This window comes from Myxine glutinosa, chromosome 3 (assembly GCF_964187855.1).
Source record: "Myxine glutinosa chromosome 3, kmMyxGlut1.1, whole genome shotgun sequence".
Lineage (NCBI taxonomy): Eukaryota > Metazoa > Chordata > Myxini > Myxiniformes > Myxinidae > Myxine > Myxine glutinosa.
In genome coordinates this window covers 28,624,423-28,641,836 of record NC_136263.1, presented here as the reverse complement: position 1 = coordinate 28,641,836, position 17,414 = coordinate 28,624,423, and the positions used below count along the sequence as shown (strand labels likewise).

The 17,414-nt window shown below is 46.1% G+C and overlaps 1 protein-coding gene across 2 annotated transcripts in view; it reads right to left on the bottom strand.

The window, feature by feature from the left end:
- The window catches only part of LOC137415394 (uncharacterized), a 206,146-nt gene that overhangs the window by 10,151 nt on the left and 178,581 nt on the right, over window positions 1-17,414 (bottom strand). For both annotated transcript variants that reach the window (XM_078773789.1, XM_078773790.1), the window contains exons 26-28: window positions 15,099-15,236; window positions 10,711-10,815; window positions 3,731-3,778 (exon numbers count right to left, since the gene is read on the bottom strand). In XM_078773789.1, the coding sequence (XP_078629915.1) occupies window positions 3,731-3,778; window positions 10,711-10,815; window positions 15,099-15,236 (291 nt within the window). The remainder of the gene's footprint in view (window positions 1-3,730; window positions 3,779-10,710; window positions 10,816-15,098; window positions 15,237-17,414) is intronic.

The window sequence follows — 17,414 nt, the reverse complement described above, 5'->3', positions numbered from 1 at the left end:
GGCGAGTCTCCAAAATCCGCTTCGTGCTGTTGCGAATATGCCGGACTATGTCCGATTGTTGTGCTGCTCTCCGACCATGAGAACTGCAACGTCTTGTTGACTGGCCATCCCCTTCCCTCCCCCTCCGTCCCCCCTTCCCTTCCCCCTCCACCCTACCCCTCCCCTTCTCCCCTCCCCCTCCCTTTTCCCCCTCCCCCTCCCTTTTCCCCCTCCCCCTCCCTTTTCCCCCTCCCCCCTCCCCCTCCCTTTTCCCCCTCCCCCTCCCTTTCCCCATCCCCCCCCTCCCCCTCCCTTTGCCCCTCCCCCTCCCTTTCCCCCTCCCCTTCTCCCCTCCCTCTTCCCCCTCCCTTTTCCCCCGCCCCCATCCCCCTCCCTTTTCCCCCTCCCCCTCCCTTTCCCCCTCCCCCCTCTCCCTCCCTTTCCTCCTTCCCCTTCCCCCCTCCCCCCTACCCCTCCTCCTCCCTTCCCCCTCCCCTCACCCCTCCCCTCCCCCTCCCATCCCTCCCCCTCCCCCCCTCTTCTCCCCTCTCCCCCTCCCCATCCCCCCTCTTCTCCCCCTCCCACTCTTCTCCCCTCCCCCCGTTCCCCTCCCCTCCCCCCCGTTCCCCTCCCTTCCCCTCCCCCACCCGGCAATGCCGGGTACTTCTGCTAGTATATATATATATATATATATATATATATATATACTAGCAGAAGTACCCGGCATTGCCGGGTTGGGGAAGGGAGGGGAGGAGAGGGTGGGGAGGGGAGAAGAGGGGGGGAGGGGAGAAGAGGGGAGAGGGGGAGGGGGAGGAGGAGAGGGGAGAAGAGGGGGGGATGGGGAGGGGGAGGGATGGGAGGGGGAGGGGGGGATGGGGAGGGGGAGGGATGGGCGGGGGAGGGGGAGGGGAGGGGTGAGGGGAGGGGCGAGGGGAGGGGGGAGGGGGGAGGGGGAGGGAGAGGGGGGAGGGATAGGGGGAGGGGAGAAGGGGAAGGGGTAGGGGTGAGGGGAGGGGGAGGGGTAGGGGGGAAGGGGTAGGGGGAGGGGAGGGGGAGGAGAGAAGGGGAGTGGGTAGGGTGGAGGGGTGAGGGGAGGGGTGAGGGGAGGGGGAGGGGGGGGAGGGGTGAGGGGAGGGGGAGGGGAGAAGGGGAGGGGGGATGGGAGGGGAAGGGGGGAGGGGGAAGGGGAAGGGGGAGGGGGAGGGGGGAGGGGAGAAGGGGAGGGGTCGGGTGGAGGGGGGAGGGGAGGGGGTGGGGGGAGGGGAGGGTGTGGGGGGAGGGGAGGGGAGGGGGAGGGGGGAGTCAAGTCGGAAGTCATTGTCATCAATTGAATAAAAATAAAAATAAAAAAATGTCGCATTTATTTTTTATTCCCTGTCAAATGGCATTGGTCCCGCATTCCGAACCCGGAAGTCGGAAGTCATTGTCGTCAAAGTTGAAAAATTAACGTTACGAAATACGCTGATGACGTCATAATTTTAAAACCCGAAGGTTTTTTAAACATTTAAGGTGTGCTGTAGTTTCTCTGGGACGTACTGATTCCGAATATGAAGTTGAAAAATTAACGTTCCGAAATACGCTGATGACGTCATAATTTTAAAACGCGAATTTTTTTTAAATTTTAAGGTGTGCTGTAGTTGCTCTGAGTCGTACTGATTCCGAATATGCCTTTGGTTTTTCTCTGCGATGAGTCGTTCTCGAGTTATAAGAGGACAAACAAACAAACATACTTTACTGCTTTATTTATATATATATACATATATATATATATATATATATATATATATATATATATGACTCCAGGTCTCCATATGATGGTCTCGGAGGTCGACTCCATATGATGAGTGGATACCAGAGATAACGTTACCGTGTGGCAGGCGGTGCTTATCGCTCCCAGCAAGGTGCAGCAGCAGCTGTATGGGACACCTTGCTGGCGGTTCTCCACTGATGATATGAAGGTCGCATAGTGACTGATATATATATATATATATATATACGCGAAATTATACATATATATATATATATATATATATATATATATATATATATATAATTATATATATATATACATATATACAGCCACGTGAAAAAGTAAGTACACCCCATGTAAAGTTTTGACCTTTTCAACATATTTCAACATACAGCTATTTGATCTTCATTTCAACAATATTGATCGATAAAGGTGATATAATATAACAAATATCATGAAACATTTACATTTTGTAGTCCATTGTATACTTTAAATAAACATAAATGCAAATTTCGCATGTGGAAAAAGTAAGTACACCCTTGGCTCGAATAGGTGGTATTGCCCCCTTTAACAGAAACAACCTCAAGTAGATGTTTCTTATAACTGTCTGCCAGTTTCTGACATCGACTGGGAGAAATTTTTGCCCACTCCTCCATGCAGAATTCTTTCAGCTGTGCGATGTTTGTGGGGTTTCTTGCATGCACAGCTCGTTTCAAATCCCCCCACAACATCTCGATGGGATTCAGATCCGGGCTTTGATTTGGCCATTCCAGAACCCTCCATTTCTTTCTTTTCAGCCATTCCTTGGTGGATTTACTGGTATGTTTAGGGTCATTGTCATGTTGCAAGGTCCAACTTCGGTTGAGCTTCAACTTTCCGACTGATGGCCTCACATTATCCTCAAGCACCCTCTGGTACAATGAAGAATTCATAGTGGATTATATGATGGTGAGCTGCCAAGGCCCTGATGCAGCAAAGCTGCCCCAAACCATAATATTTCCACCACCATGCTTTACAGTTGGTATCAGGTTCTTGTGGTCAAATGCTGTCTTTGGTTTTCGCCAAACATGTATTCTGGTACTGTGGCAAAATAGCTCTACCTTTGACTCATCTGTCCAGAGCATATTGTTCCAGAAGTGCTGGTCTTTGCCTAGGTGTTCATTGGCAAACTTTAGTCTTGCCCTGATGTTCTTTCTGGACAGCAAAGGTTTCCTCCTGGCACACCTCCCATGTATATCAAATTGGTGCAGCCTCTTTCTAATGGTAGACTCGTGCACTTTGACATGAACAGTGGCAAGAGCTACCTGTTGGTCCCGTGATGACATTCTGGGGTTCTTTAGAGACTTCTTTCAGCATCTTGCGGTCTGCTCTCGGGCTGAACTTGCTGGGGCAGCCTGGCCTGAACAAGTTGGCAGTTGTTTTGAATCTTCTCCACTTGTAGATGATCTTCCGGACAGTCGAATGATTGATTTCAAATTGTTTGCAGATCTTTTTAAACACCTTCCCAGACTCGTAGGCATCTATAACCTTCTTTCTGAAGGCCTCAGAGAGCTCTTGTGATCTAGGCATGGTGACGCCGCACACTTCAACAACAAAGAGCAAACCAAACTAAATGTCTGAGGTGTAAATAAGACAGGTTCCTCCAAGATCCTCTCTAACGATGTTCTAATCATTTGCACCTGAGCTGGTGCACCTGATTCAAATTTTAGGTATTTTAAGTCGTGATAAATGGAGGGGTGTACTTACTTTTTCCACATGCGAAATTTGCATTTATGTTTATTTAAATTATACAATGGACTACAAAATGTAAATGTTTCATGATATTTGTTATATTATATCACCTTTATCTTTCAATATTGTTGAAATGAAGATCAAATAGCTGTATGTTGAAATATGTTGAAAAAGTCAAAACTTTACATGGGGTGTACTTACTTTTTCACGTGACTGTATATATTGCACATTGCAGATAATTATCGGAGATGGTAGAGTTAAAGGCCTTACCGGGTGAACTGGAGTTTCTGGAAAACTCATGTCCAGTCCATCATCAGCCTGCCAGACACATCACACAAACATTTGAGTTTAAGGAACAAACAGGACTTGTTGTTCCATTAAATCAAAACGATTTAACACATACATCTGGAAGTACCACTGGATGCCAAAACATGGTTCAAATCCCATATAATACCGCATCTTACTACAATTCACCAAATATCCGTCCGTCTGTTCGAAGGTACCGCAAAAACGGCTGAACTGATCGCAACGATATTTTGGGTGGATATTCCTGGGACCCCTGGGAGTAAAATAAGCTGTATTGTTTTTCCAATTTTTCCAATTTTCCAGTTTTTCTAAACACGATGGAATAATATTTACCGATATGAACACTGATGTGGCTTTTGTTGAAATTCTACAAATACTGTTTATTTTACGTACCAGGAGAGAGTAAATCGACTCCTGACGAACTCTTCCGATATAAACGTGCGGTTCCAAAGTAACATGGCAGCGTGTGCAAAGCGACTGAGAAACAGGTGTAGCGGCCGCTTCCGTGTTACAGACTCGGCGCGCACTCTTCACACATAAATGTGCGACTGAGAAAGACGTGTAGCGGCCGCTTCCGTTTTGCAGAATTCAATCTTTTTTTCAAAATGGGCGCCATGTACTGTTTAGATTTTGATGATTTGCGTGTGATATGATTCAAAGGATGTTTATATGAATCGTTTAAAATAAAAAAGCCTTCAATTTCTGATATTTTGCCTTTTCATTTGGGCCTCCCAATTGAAGCCCCACCCATAGGGCGGGTACCGTTATTAGTTTCAAAAATTGCAGTCTCCCTAACGGGCAAAGGGATATTGCTGGAGATTAACTCTCAAGATGCTGAGTGGAGAGGCGTTACTTTAAATTACAAAGCGCCAAAATGGCAGATTGGGAAAACGTCATGATCTTCAATTTGCTCGCACATGCCGAGAACCTACCTCGTGCATGTCCGCTGGCAATATACTCACTCAGCGCCAAAGAGATCGAACCCAGCAACCAACAGCAACAATAAATAGTGCAGTTTAAAGAAAAATGTGCATAAAAGAAACCAGGGTAGGGAGCCAAGGAAAGAACAACTGTTGCAGATATATGAAGATGTCCCAATAAGGAAATAAAATACGCTTGGAACTAAAAAAAAAAAAATCGGACTAATTTGCTTAACCTAACCTTGATGAAAGGGAATATATTTCATGAAGGTGTTGTAGATACAGAGGGGGAAAGATGGTTAGAAGATACTGGAAGAACTAAAAAAAAAAAAACCCGTTGGTTCAGGCCTGGTAGAGCAGAGCGAGATGCCCTCGCCAAGAGTGGATGAGAGAAGCACACTGAAATTCACCCACACATGATGTACCTCTTGGTAGGGTCTCCGCCTGAGCTCTGCAAAGCGAAAAACTGTCATTCCAGTCCCATTGCTCCATATGTTGAAAGTATAGAGAAAACGTTTAATATTTGGATTGAGGACCGAACACAGAAAAAGTGCCTTTGAGTGGACCAGTGATAAGGCAGAAATCATTGAGCATGTACCAACGTTTCCACGAGGCACCCGGGGCCGAAGACTCCAGTTCAACCACCGATACCCATAACTTCCACGCCAGCAATGGCTGGTTTGAGAACTCTAAAAGAAAGATTCGGCCTCCATAATGTCAAATTAATCGGGGAAGCAGCATCTGTAGACCATGATGGAGAACTACCCACCAGAGCTCATTAAACTAATCAAGATTAAGGGATTTCTGCTGGAGCAGATTTGTAACGCTGACGAGATGGGATTATTTTGGAAGAGGATGCCATCTCGTACCTTTCTGTCCAAGCAGGAAAGATCTGCTCTGAGGTTCATTGTCGCTAAGGATCATCTTACCCTTCCCATATGTAGCAATGCAGCTCAATAATAATAATAATAATAATAATGCATTTATTTTATATAGCGCTTTTCAGGAAGCCCAAAGACGCTTTGACAGAGTGCAAAACATAACGCATAGCAAAACATAAAGACAATTGCAAAAAAAGAAGAATCAATAGGGAAATATTCAAAGCACAAAGGAGGGAGAAGGAGAGGAGATAGTCAGGGGTTAGATGCTGTGGGTTAAATGTTGAATGCAGTGTTGAACAGGTGGGTCTTGAGTGATGTTTTGAATGTGGTGAGTGAGGAGGAGTCTCTGATGGTGTGAGGTAGCGAGTTCCAGAGGGTGGGAGCAGCGATGGAGAAGGCCCTGTCCCCCCAGGATCTAAATTTGGTCCGGATGGGGGGGGTCAGGAGGTTGGTACCAGCAGAGCGGAGGTTGCGGGTGGGAGTGTGTCTGGAGAGGAGGTCAGCCAGGTAGGATGGGGCCAGGTTATGGAGGGCTTTGTAGGTCAAGAGGAGGATTTTGTACTGGATTCTCTGGGAGATGGGGAGCCAGTGAAGCTTGTAAAGGACGGGGGTGATGTGGTCACGGGTCCGGGAATGGGTGAGTAGACGGGCAGCGGAGTTCTGAATGTATTGGAGTTTATTGGTGATTGTTGAGGGTGAACCATAAAGGAGGCTATTGCAGTAGTCCAGACGGGAAGTGATGAAGGCGTGGATGAGGGTTTCTGCAGCCACAGAGGAGAGGGATGGACGGAGACGGGCGATGTTTTTCAGGTGGAAGAAGGCTGTCTTTGTGATCTGTTTAGTGTATTTGTCGAAGGAGAGGGTTTGGTCAAAGATGATGCCAAGATTCCGGATGTGAGGGGAGGTGGACACTGGGAAACCGTCGATGTTGAGGGCAAAGTTATGGGTGGACTTGGTGAGCGTTTTTGGGCCAATGATGATTATTTCAGATTTATCACAGTTAAGTTTGAGGAAGTTGATTTGAAGCCAGGATTTTATTTCAGTGATGCAGTTTGTCAGGATAGAGTGGGTGGCGGTGGAGATGGACTTGGTGGAGATGAAAAGCTGGATGTCATCGGCGAAGCAGTGGAATTGGAGACCATGACGGCGGATTAAGTGACCGAGGGGGGACAGGTAAAGGATAAAGAGGAGGGGGCCAAGAACTGAACCTTGGGGGACACCTTGGGGGAGGGGAGCAGTGGGGGATTTGCAGTTATTGATGGAGATGAACTGACGTCTGTCAGAGAGGTATGATTTAATCCAAGAGAGGGCAGTGCCGGTAATGTTAAAGGTGGTTTCAAGTCGGGTGAGGAGGATGGTGTGATCGATGGTGTCAAAGGCAGCGCTGAGGTCGAGGAGGATGAGAATGTTGAGGTTGCCAGCATCAGAGGAGAGGAGAAGGTCGTTGGTGATTTTGAGGAGAGCAGTTTCAGTACTGTGGTTGGACCGGAATCCGGATTGGAATGTTTCATACAGGTTATTGGCAGAGAGGTGATGCTTGAGTTGAGTGGCTACAGCGCGTTCCAAAACCTTTGACAGAAAGGGTAGGTTGGAGATGGGTCTGAAGTTATTTAGGGTGTCAGGGTTTAGTCCAGGTTTTTTCAGAATGGGGGTAACAGCAGCAATTTTGAGGGATGGTGGGACGATGCCTGTAGACAGGGAGGAGTTTATTGTTGCAATGATAAGTGGAGAAAGAGCAGGAAGGGAGGCCTTGACAAAGCTGGAGGGGATGGGGTCAAGAGTGCAGGTGGCAGTTTTCATTCCGATGAGGAGTTCAGAGAGGTCAGTAGGGGAGACTGGGGAGAATTGAGACAGGGGATGGCAGGATAAGGGGGGGCAGGTGGTTTGAGGGGGAGCGGGTGCGGCGGTGGTCAAGCTGTTGTAGATGTTTTCAATTTTGCGTTGGAAGAATGAAAGGAAGGAGATGCAGTTGTCTATTGTGAATGACTGGGTGGTGGTGTTCAGGGGGCTGAGGAGTTTGTTTATTGTAGAGAAGAGTGCTTTTGGGTTTCCGGAGCCAGAGTGGATAATTTGAGAGTAGTAGGCGGAGCGGGCGCGGGAGAGGGCATCTTTATAGTGTTGTATGTGGTCCTTGTAGGCCTGGGAGTGAACTGTGAGACCTGTTTTATTGCGGAGTCTTTCAAGTTGGCGAGCACGAGTTTTCATTAGGCGGAGCTCAGGGGTAAACCAGGGAGCAGAATGGGTGAAAGAAACTGTTTTGGTTTTTATAGGCGCAATTTGGTCAAGGCAGGAAGAGAGAGTGTGGTTGTAGTAGTCAGTGAGGTCAGAAGGGGTGTGGAGGTCAACGAAGGGAGAAGTGGACATTTTTTCAGAGAGGGTCGATGAGAATGAGGCAGGTGAAAAAGCGTTTAGCTTACGGAAGTTGATAGTGCGATAATGCCTTGGTGCTGGGGTGGGGATGTTGATGGTCAGAGTGATGGCTAGGTGGTCAGAGAGAGTGAGGTCGGAGCCAGAGAGATGGTGCAAAATTAGTCCAGTAGAGCAGACAAGGTCCAAAATGTGACCACGGTTATGGGTAGGAAAGTTGACATGTTGAGTGAGGTTAAAGCAGGTGAGTAAATCAGTGAAGTCAGTGGTTAGCGTGGAGTCAGTGGAGTCCATGTGGATATTGAAATCACCAAGGAGGAGGATTGAGGGGGAGAGGGAACATAGCTGGGTCAGAAAGTAGGAGAAGTCAGACAGGAATGATGGGTGTGGTTTGGGAGGGCGGTAGACAACAGCCATGACTGACTGTGTGTGACCAGAGAGTTTAAAAGCCAGGTGTTCAAATGATGGAGCAGATGAGATGGAGATGAGGTTGGTCTTGATGTCTTGTCGGTGAATAACGGCAATTCCACCACCTCGGCCCTCCGAGCGTGGTTTATTGATGTAAGAATATCCATTGGGTGTGGTGAGGTTGAGCGTGTAGTAGTCCAGTGGTTGTTGCCAGGTCTCAGTGAGACAGAGAAAGTCCAGTTTATTTTCCAGGATGTAGTCGTTCAGGATGAGGCATTTGTTGTTGAGGGACCGGGTATTGAACAGGGTGAGCTTGATGTTGTTTTGTACGGCGGGTATGAATCCAGGTGATTTGGCCAGGGTTCGCAGACAGGAGGTGCGATTTTGTGCGTTGTTGTGACCAGGTGTGTTGGGACGATGAGTGGGAGTGCGCTGAGCCGACCAGAGGATGGGGATGGAGTGACCTGATTGTAAATAAACAAACTTACGACCGGAGCCACGGTGAATGTACCTGGGTCGACGCAGGAGTCCATTCGATCTGATTGCAGAGATGCATGATGGGGTGGAGCGGGTTTTAAGCAGGAGAAGCCTTGCGGCAGAGTACCGCAGAGCCATGCCAGCAGGAGCGAAGGCAAAGCGAGCACGCGGCCAAGGGTGAGGAGGCGAAACAATCGACACAACCAACGGGAGTGGGCCCGAGGAAACAGCGATGGAGCCGAGCAGGTGAAGCCCGGAGCAGCAGAGCAGAGCCGGGACCGCGCAGAGGAAGACTCAATGGCCATAAATCCGCCACGACCACCAGGAAAGCAAGACACGGACAATGGTCCAGTCAGAGAAGCGGCGAGCAAACGACGCCAGCGTCCTCTCACGACCGGACCGGAAAACCTTTTTGAGTTGTATTTGTCGAATTATGGCGTCATAATGGAGGCACCTATGACAGTATGACATCATCATTAACATATCTTATTCCCCATTGGGTGTACTTCACAATGAGCCACGTTTCAATTTTCTCCATTAAGCGGTTTGGGAGATAGAGGTGTAACGTTTTCCAAGATGGCGTCCGTACCACGTGACCTATGATGTCATAATTATCAGCAAAAAAAATCTACAGTCAAAGGCGCTCCTACGGTAAAATTTCATGTCAATCGGACCAACGGTTGCCGAGAAAATTAATTTTTAAAATGTAGACATGGCATGCAGACATGGCATACGTACGGCACACATACGCACCGATTGCTTAACTCCGCTTTTCGCTTCGCGAGCGCAGGGTAACAAGACCAATCAGAGATTGCAGACCATCGCCAGGACTTGTTTTGTGTGGTGCATTTTGTGTGGCAAATAAATGGAAGGATGTACTAAATGAAAGGTCGTCAGTTACAAATTATAGGTCTAAATGGTCTAGTTGTAAAGGTCAAATTGTCTGAAGGTCCAAAGGTGAAAAGGTCGAAAGGTGTAAAAAGGTCAAAAGGGTCGAAATGGTCTAAAGTGTCTCAAAGGTCTTAAAAGGTCAAAGGGGTCTAATTCAAGGTCTAAAGGGTCTTAAAACATTGAAAAATGGTCGACAGGGTATTAAATCATCTGAAGGTCTAAAGGGTGGGAAAAAAATCTCAGTGCCTTCTGGGTTCTGTCTTGTTTAAGAGGATCTAAAGGGTGTATTGGGTTCTATAGGGTTTTAAAGGCTGTTGGGGTTATAAAGGATTTTAGGGTTCTAAAGGCTGTTAGGGTTCTAAAGGGTGTTAGGGTTCTAAAGGGTGTTAGGGTTCTAAAGGCTGTTATGGTTCCAAAGGGTGTTGTGGTTCCAAAGGGTGTTAGGGTTCCAAAGGGTCTTCGGGTTCCAAAGGGTCTTAGGGTTCCAAAGGGTCTTAGAGGACTGTAGGGGCTTAGGGAGCTCAAGGGTCTAAAGAGGGCTAAAGGGTCTTAGGGATCTGGGGGTCCAAAGAGTCTGAAGGGGTCTGTCCGCATAGAACGTGAGTATGTGTATTAATTATATTGGACTCTTTAGAAGCCTAACACCCTATAGAGAGAGGGAGAGGGAGAGGGAGAGGGAGAGGGAGAGGGAGAGGGAGAGAGAGAGAGAAAGAGATTTGACTTTGGGACCATTCTGGCTTGTGTGCACTATAGAATATTTTGTGAAAGTTAGCAAGACCGATTCATTAGAGCTAAGCTCTGCAATAGCAGAATACAAAACAACAAACATCAATGTTGGGATTTTAACCATGCTTCAATTCCATGATGTCTCTTTTCATTTGCATGCGCTTTGCTTTTGATTTACAACTCCAGTGCAATGTCACTCCACTGATGACTCTCGTGACTCGTGGGTTGGGAGGGTAGGGGGGTGGAGAGGGGGGGAGGGGGATAGAATGCTTACCGGGTGCGCAGTGGTGTTGCGTAAGGCGTAGCGGTGATTGGTTACACGTGAGTGCTTTTCATATTTCGCCGTGCCCTCGTACATGCTGCTCGGCTGCTGGTTCACCTGCAAAGTGAGGGCAGAAACCCATTAACACACAACATCATTTAGGAATGAACCACTTCCAATATGACCCAAAGTTCAGCTTTTTCAACTTAACAAAATGAAATCCCAAGCCTAACCAACAACATTTGCAGCAGTGATTTGGAGAGTTTATCTCAACATCAGAAGAAATTTAAAAAAAATGAAACCACTTGTACATATGTACGCGCACGTGCGTACAGTGCTGTGCAAAAAGCTTTGGACACATTCAGGAGACACAATATATGAATGTTATGAACATTGACGATTTGTCCAAAGCATCCACGAGTGTTTAGGTTATTTCTCCAAAATAAATTCAGAATGGTTCCAAGTGTCTGGTCGTACGTACGAAAGTTAACGTTTCACTAACACATCTTCTCACAAACTACCCAACCAATATGGACCAAATTTGGTTGAATGCATCAGCGCAGCAAGGTCTCATGGGGTTGTGTTCCCCATCCGGATCCACCCATTTAAAAGGGGGGTAAAAGAGCGTTGTTGCCCCAAATATTGGTATTTCATTTAAAAAATCTCCTCAGAAACTGACAACTGGATTTAGACCAAACTGATCGTGTGACATCATGACCATGCCCTAACCTCAAATTGTGCTCCCCATGGCCGAATCTCCCCCGGAAAAGGGGGAATGGGCTCCCCTCTTTGAATATTTTTTTCTCCACCAATTTATCCCTACATGATGCTGAAGAAATTTCATCTTGATCTGATGAAGTTTTGTACTTGTCGAATTATAATGTCATAATGGAGGCACATATGACATCATCATTAGCATATTTTATTCCCCATGGAGAGTTATTTACAATGAGCCATGTCTCAATTTTTTCCATGCGGCTCTCTCTGAGATATAGAGGTGCAAAGTTTTTCGATTTTTCTAAGATGGCGCCCATACCACGTGACCTATGACGTCATAATTATCATTAAAAAAATTATACAGGTGGAGTTGCACCTATGGTGGAAATTTCCTCTCAATCTGACCAACAGTTGCTGAGAAAATCATATTTATTCTGTGCGGACAAACAGACAAACAAACAGACAGACAGACAAACAAACAGACAAACGGACCCAAATGCAATACCCTCTCCTCCTGTGAGGGTAACTATACATGAGCAGCTAATGTGATGTCTTTTAGTCTTATGTGACCACTATCTCTGGCTAGTGGTGACTGAGTCAACCAATGGGCGTTCAGATTGCCAATTACGTCATGACTGATGAACCAATCGGTGTCGCTCTTACACAGACATGCATATGCACGGTCTTTCACTTCCTCGTTTCTCTTGCTGTGATTTACCTTGAGGAGTACAGCACGAAAAGCTTCCGTTATTCTTATTGTGCCGTGTTCGTTTTCTTGTATTTTAAAGTTCTGTAGTACCAAACATCTGTTCAAAAATAATTATATGCACATACGGTGCAAATCAAACTCGCGTACACGGTCATCATCACAATTTTGTATGCAGCCTGTGGCTGCTGGTTGCATCATTGCCGGGAGCAAAGCTGCGCCACTGAAACGGTGCCCCCCCCCCCCCCCCCCCGTTTCCAGTAAGCTCGTACTCGTTTTTGCCGATCACGGAAGGATGACAGGCTGAGTCAAGCCACCTGGTGTTCTTTAACGGCACGCATGGCATAAACTTGGGAGCACGCATTGCTTTCACTGGTGAATCTTTGGTCGTGCCAACTCACACGTCATCGGCAGAGTAATGGTATGAATGACTGAAATGGCAAAGAAAACTCATCTTTTCTTAAATTCCCTCATCAGTTTGATTTCCACACTGGTCGTTCCACCTTGCACATGTCTTTACGTCAATGGATGGACGTCTTTGAATCAAACAATAGGTTACCGCCGTCTCGTTCAACATCTCCAATGCATTTGATTTGAGGGGTAGGGGAGAGGGCGGGGGTTGGGCAGGAATGCAGACTGCCGCATTAAATAATGCTGACGTGTTCCTCCACTGATAGATGGCATGGGTGTCCAATGCATGGAGGATATTTACATGGATGATGTGCAGACTTTAACGAAGATTCTGTGGAAGTCATTTGAATGAGAATCTTCAGGATTGCTCAGTTCAGGTGAGGAGAATGGCAACACAGTACATGTTGCATGTCCAATTTCCCGATTAGGTTGGTTTCCTTAAGTGCCATGGTTTACATGCACATGAAAGCGTTTTCAATTTAGTTTACCCCACGTTTTAAAATTTGCTAATTTTTTTGTGTAAAATCGAAAAAAACAAGATCGGCACTCTTCAACGTTGCGACGTCGACAGATATTCCTCCTGCTACATTGCATTATTATTCATAAAAACCACCTTTAGAGGCCATTTTTCCCCGCAAAGCGGGGGTTGGCCTTTTTCGGGGACCGTGGTTGTTGTTGTTTTTCGGTCCCCTTTTTGAAGCAATGTTTTACGGCCGGATGCCCTTCCTGACGCCAACCCTTTTGCCGCCTTTAACGACAAACAGGGAATTACCAGTGAACTGGTACTCAATTAGCCGACCTCGGAAGGATGACAGGCTGAGTCAACCCCCCTGGGGTTAATTCGGCAATCGACCGGGATTCGAACCCAGGATTCTAGGATCCTAAGCCGGCACCCTAGCCGCTAGCCCAACACCAGGGATTTACATTACATTATTATTCATACTTGTACCAAATTTGATTTTAATTCATTCAGCTGTTCTCAAGTATCAGAATTTTTTTTTTAACCTGGCATGACCTCTGACCTTTGATGCACAAATTGAATCAGTTCATCTTTTCATCATAACATATACTCATACCAAGTTTGGTCAAAATCCCATCACTGTTTCACAAGTTAGCACAGCAACAGAATTTTTACATTTAACATGACCTCTGGCCTTTGATCTCGTGACCCCAAAATCTAATCAGTTCATCTTTACCTCATTATACACTAGCAGAGGTACCCGGCTTTGCACGGGAGTGGGAGGAGGAGGGGAGGGGGAAGAGGAGGGGAGGGGAACGGGGGGGAGGGGGGAGGGGGAAGCGGGGGAGGAGGAGGGGAGGAGGAAGAGGAGGGGAGGGGAATGGGGGGGAGGGGGAAGGGGGGGAGGGGGGAGGGGAAGGGGGGAGGGAAGGGTGCGGGGGTGCCCAGGGGAAGAAGGGCCCCTCCCCTCCCCCTCCCCCCCCTTTCCCCTCCCCCCCATCCCCTCCCCCTTCCCCCCTCCCCCTCCCCCCTTCCCCCTCCCCCTCCCCCCCCCCTCCCATCCCCTTCCCCCTCGTTCCCCTCCCCTTCTCTCCCCCCTCCCCTCCTCCTCCCCCTTCACACCAGGGGGGTTGACTCAGCCTGTCATCCCACCGAGGTCGGAAGTCGGAACTCATTGTCGTCAAATAAATGTAGCCTGTATGTTTCACTCTTTGTCACATGCCGTTGGTCCCATGTCAATCGGATGAAGTTGAAAAATTAACGTTACGAAGGTTCTCTGGGACGTACTGATTCCGAATAATGAAGTTGAAAAATTAACGTTCCGAAATACGCTAATTACGCTAACAGAAGCGCTGGAGGGAGCACTGCGCTCCCTCCCTTAGATTCCCTCCCTCTTCTGCTAGCGCTAATTACGCGTAACACACTAATTTTAAAACCCGAAGTTTTTTTAATTTTAAGGTGTGCTGTAGTCAGAAGCGCTAGAAGCGCTGCGCTCCCTCCCTTCGAATCCCTCTCTCTTCTGCTAGTGCTAATAATACGCTAATTTTAAAACCCGAAATTTTTTAAATGTTTATGTCTCCGTGACATTCCTGGGACCATCCCGAGTCGAACAGTACTTTCCGCTCGCAAATCCGTCCACGGGTTCTCGAGATCTTAGAGATCATAGATAGATCAGGATACAGACACAGAGGCCAACTCTACTTTATATATATAGATACCTGCACCAACCTTGAGCCATTCTAAAGTTATCACAGTACCGAAAGCCTATCATGGACGGACGGACGGACAGCCGGATGGAAAACCCAAAAACATAATGGCTCCGGCGACTTTGTCGGCAGAGACATAAAAAAAACATCGAAACAACCTTATAGTAATAATGATGTGAAAGCAAGGAAAGAAAGGGACAGCATATTGTATACAACATCCAACTTGATAGGGAGTTTGAAAATGAATTGTAGCTTCACCCATACCTGTGATAATATGATTGATATTGAGCAATAACATTAAGTCCATGTTGATGTACAGTAAAAAAAAAAAAAAAGTAATAAAAAAAATATACATATATATATATACGTATATACTGTATATTAAAGGACCCACACAAACCTTGAGTACAGACATCTTGTGTGGCTTCAACGGAGAAAACTCAATGTGCAGCTGGGAAGTAGGGAAGCGTTTCACATGCGATCCGCTCTCTGTCGACCAATCTGAGGAGTCAAAAACAGAATCCGCAGACTCCGCCGTCTGCAATTGCACAAAATACAAACCACTGATCAGCACGCTCAGCCATAGATGAGTTTCTGAAAGAGTATGACAATTAAAAAGTTATTTCCCACTTTCTTGGGGCGCACCGGCTCACAACACACGGCTTGGCAGCCGGGATGTGGCAGCACGCGGCCGGCGCTGCGCCATGTGACACGAGATAATGTATTTGTTGATTGTGCTCTTGCATGCACAGACATGAAATGACAATACAGTAAATTCGATGGATGAGAACTTCAAGTACGTCGCGTGATGTTCGGTGATTTTGGGTTTTGTGTTCAGGTTCAGGTTTGTTCATGTTGAGAATAACGCCAACCAAGAAGAAATTTTGAAAAATTGCACGACCTGATCACATTGTGAAATAACAATGAAATGTCATTTCTCCATTTCAAAGAAAACCATGAACGTTTTGTTTTGTTCGTTGAATGCTCAAGTGTGCACAAAACTTGACGTTTACACTTAATGGTGTTGAAGAACTAAGATATTTGCACAGATGACTAAACAGCAGTTTAAACATTCCCTTCTGGTTATTTAACCTTTTTTTGCTGGGAAATGAAACCAACTTGGCACAAGATAATGTCGTGTATATTTGACTTTTTCTAAACACAATAAAAACGGAATCATAGTTTGCTGACTACTCTTCATGCTGAGTAAATATAAATATGTAAAACCTTGTGCATGATTACAGGTACGAGATACGTGTTGGATTTTTTAATTGCCTTAGAGACACAAGAGAAACACCACCTTTCCCCCAGCCACCCTCTCCTTTCCCCTCCCAACCACTAATCTGAACATTTAGAAATGTGCAGGCATTAGAAAAATCGTTTAAAACACGAACCCAGACTCAACAACTCAAAGGTGAGCGCACAACCTCTGCACCATCCTGTCGAAACGCCAACACTAGAGTTAAAACTGATCGGGTTTCACATTATCATTGCATTCACAATCCGCCTCATGACACAGATCAACGCCATTTTGCATTCATCAAGGCTCTTTGTAGAGGTAATGTCTGAGGGATGTATTTTGATTCGAGTTATTATAATCAGTGCCGATGTGAGCAAATGGTATTAGAAAGTAGAGTGTGGATTCAAGGAATCTTTGCACTCGCAAATGGCAGAAGGGGGCTGCCAATTACTGTCTTACATAATGTGCTGAACATATTAGCAAAGGAAGATAAATAAATAAAGAATACGTCATGCAGAGCACGATACTTGTAAAATCCACCCCTCTCCAAAATAATAAAGTTGCCATGGATACATTAAATTGTCCATTTCATTAAATTAAAATTGATGCTCTTGATCAAATCTCGGGTCAATTGGATTAAAATTAATGATTTTTCAGATGAAAATCGATATTAGAAGTTCGACCTTGAGTTGACCATTGACCTTTTGACCTCAAATTTTTTTGGTTTCCCAATTTAGTGATGCACTGTATAATTGCTGTTTACTTTTACAAGTTAATCGAATGGAAAGTGACAATTTTTCAGATGAAAACTGATTTCAGAAATTTGACCTTGAGTTGATATTTGACCTCAAAAATAGTTGGCTTTCCAATTTAGTGACTCAATATGCAAATGCTGTTCAATTTTCAAGTCAATCGGATGAAAAAATTACAATTCTAGAAATTTTAACTCAAGATGACCTTTGACCTCAAAATCAATAGGCTTCTTCCTTATGACGAACTCCACCATCTGGTGAAGTTTCGTGAAAATCAGTTTAAAATTGTGACCTGCAGGCGATTGACAGACAGACAGAATAACACACAAGACCAACCAATATACCCTCGTACCCCGCTATTCGCGGTGGATACGTTCCTGGAAAATCCGCAAAGAGTGAAACCCGCGAATAGCGGGGCATTGTTTCAATGGAAAAAGGGGGGGGGGATACTTTCCCAAGCCACGAAAATCCGTGAATAGAGATTACCAAACTGTGAATAGAGAGGCAAAATCCAGGAATGGCGAGGCAAATCGCATGAATGTCGACGATAATCCGCAAAGGTTTCATAAATACCGTATGTGAAGCTAAAGGCTCGTGAATTATTATTTTTTGTGCCCCTGAAAATCCGTGAATTTGAGGGACACTTTTCCGCGAATAGAGAAATATGTCGCATTTTATCACCTGCAAATACGCGGAAACCGCGAATACGCAGAACCCACGAATA